We start from the raw sequence: 2911 nt of genomic DNA, 5'->3' as shown, positions 1-2911 counted from the left end.
AGCGTCGTCAACGCCGGTAGAGCACACAAGGCATCTTCGCGCGTTATTCGAGAGGTAACGCGATTTCGGCCTCTCTATCAACGTATCCAAATGCACCTTCGGTGCCCGCGAGGTCGAGTACCTCGGCTACAAAATCAACGCGCAAGGTACACGTCCAGTGGAAGAGCGCGTGGATTCCATCCAACACTATCCAAGACCCGAGGACATCAGCGACCTACGAAGATTCTTGGGAATTGTTAACTTTTATCGTAGTTTTATTCCGCACGCCGCATCGGAGCAAGAACCACTGCACGCCTATCTGGTAGGCGCCAGGAAGAAGGACGGGCGACTTATCGAATGGGCTCCGGACGCAGAACGCACGTTCGATGCGTGCAAACGACAACTCGCTGAAGCATCACTACTTGCACAACCTTGTGCAGATGCACCGCTGATCCTGCAGACGGACGCCTCCGACAACGCTATAGGAGCAGTCTTGCAGAAACGGAGTGGGGATAAATTTCAACCTTAAGATTTCTTCTCGAAAAAGCTCTCGCAAACGCAGACAAGATTTTCGATTTACGAAAGAGAGCTACAGGCAATTTATAGCAGCCTCAAATTCTTCCGATTCTTGGTCGAAGGACGACACCTAATAATAAAGACTGATCATTAACAATTAATTTTCGCATTTCGATAGAAGGCGAGCAAGACGTCACCACGACAACCACGACATTAGGACTATATTGGGCACTTAACCACCAATATCATCCATGTCGCAGGCGACGAGAATACAGTCGCGGACGCGCTCTCCAGAGTAGAGGAAATTAGCATGCCTATCGTTGTTCACACACAGGACTTGGCAGAACATGAAGCGAGAGACGAGGAACTTGCTGTCCTGATCGATTCTGGAGCAACAACGTCTCTCGTTCTACGAAAGTAACGCGTCGGTAACACCGAGACAGACATTTACTGCGACGTCTCTGGAACGGATGTCCGACCATACGTTCCGCAGACGCTGCGAAAACGCATCTTTGATACTTCGCACAACCTGGCACATTTCGACGCACGTTCTACTAAGAGGTAAATAGCGCAACGGTTCGTCTGGCCCGGCATGAACAGCGACATTACTCGTTGGGTACGCACCTGTCTGCTGTGCCAACGCAGCAAGATTCACCGACACACGAAAACCGCTCCGGAACGAATTGCAATACCAGACACACGTTTCCATCATGTCTATATTGATATCGTTGGACAACTGCCATTATCGAGAGGTTACCGCTTCTGCCTTACGATGATTGATCGGTTCACCAGGTGGCCGGAAGCCATCCCCATAGCCGATATGTCAGCCGATAGCGTCACGAAGGCATTCCTCAGCGGTTATGTCGCTCGCTTTAAAGCACCCGCCATCGTGACCACAGACCGAGGTTCGCATTTCGAATCTACCTTTTTTATAGCTTTGACGAAACTTTTAGGTTGCCAACGTACTCGGACAGCCGCGTATCATCCTGCCTTCAATGGGATGATATAGTGATGGCACCGTTCGCTTAAAGCTGCAATCATGTGCCACGGTACACAAGACTGGGTCGACGTTCTTCCCGTCGTCTTGCTAGGCCAACGCACCAGCTTCAAGGAAGACCTTCGAGCAACAGCAGCAGAGCTCGTTTACGGGACGACGCTAAGGCTTCCTGGCGAATACTTCTTCAGTGATGAACTTGCTAACGGTCCGCAGATATTCCTCGAGCCTCTTCGGGAGAAAATGCGTCGAATTCGGGCAGCACCAGCTGCGCATCACTCCAAGGATAGGGCGTTTTCGCATAAGACTCTGCATTCCTGCACCCACGTGTTTGTCAGGGTCGGTGGTTCTTCAGAACGTCTTTGTCAACCCTACGAGGGCCCGTTCGAAGTGTTGGAAAGAATATCGGATAGCGTTTTCCGCGTCAACGTTAATGGAAAACCGTCGACAGAGCGACACAAACCAGCTTTCTTCGAGGCCATTGAGCAAACGGACATCACCCCGACCATGGAGGGCAACAACGACAGCCAATCTCCGATCTCGAACCAATAGCCCAGTCAACGCAGGCCATACCCGGAACTTTTCTAGTTTATGCTTCAAAATTTGATCTAAGGGTAAGTTGACCACGCTGAATCGAATGGTGCTAATTATAATAAAATCAGCAACCGGTTACTTGGGGAAAAAGGGTAAAAAAGGGTAAAATATAGCCTTATCTTAGAATCTAGGCATTTAATCGAAAAAAGTTTTAAACAAAAGTTGTAGAGAATTAAAATATACATAAAAAATGTTCTATGAGTTATCTTCGTATTTTCAAAAATAAGCGAATAAAATTGGATTAAGATTAGAAAAAAATTTTAAGAGTGGGAGAAAGCAAGCTTATCCCTCCGTCGCGTTTTACACGCGAGCGAGCTAGTATGCGTGCGAGCGTCCGTGTGCACTAATACACAAACGAAGGATCTTCGGCAATCTTCGGGACTCTCGGTCTTGAATGCAAGTGAGAGTGAGAGAAGAAACCGATATTTCCCTTTTCTATTTTTTTAGGCGATAACGAGTATTATTGTCCTTGGCCATCGATTGTTGAGCGTTCTGATATTTCTCTTTTTATATTTTTTCTTTCGGTAGCAAGAATTTTACGTCTTGGCCATCGAGCGTCGAGCCTTTTGTATACGAGTGCGAGTGAGAAAGAAAACCGATATTTCTCTCTTTCTATTTTTTCATTTGGTAGCCAGAATTTTACGTCTTGGCCATTGAGCGTCGAGCGTTTTGTATATCTATATATATCGGCGTATAAGCGCGGCATTTTTAAATCGAATCTTGATGCTTATGACACGCCGTTTCTTTATTTATTGTCAAAAATAATGAACCTTGAGTAAAAAAAAATAATTCATTTTAACAGAAACTATTATTATTTAGTTGAGAGTA

The 2911-nt window shown here is 46.5% G+C and overlaps 1 protein-coding gene across 1 annotated transcript; it reads left to right on the top strand.

Moving 5' to 3' along the window:
• Positions 1 to 1315: 1315 nt before the first annotated feature.
• LOC122520366 lies at positions 1316 to 2041 on the top strand. Its single transcript, XM_043640460.1, is given in 2 exon segments — positions 1316 to 1514; positions 1587 to 2041. Coding segments are annotated over 2 exon segments (654 nt in total).
• Positions 2042 to 2911: the final 870 nt, after the last annotated feature.

Source organism: Polistes fuscatus, unplaced genomic scaffold (assembly GCF_010416935.1).
Source record: "Polistes fuscatus isolate 324 unplaced genomic scaffold, CU_Pfus_HIC Scaffold31, whole genome shotgun sequence".
Lineage (NCBI taxonomy): Eukaryota > Metazoa > Arthropoda > Insecta > Hymenoptera > Vespidae > Polistes > Polistes fuscatus.
The sequence above is the reverse complement of the archived record's forward strand: the minus strand, read 5'-3'. Positions and strand labels throughout refer to the sequence as shown.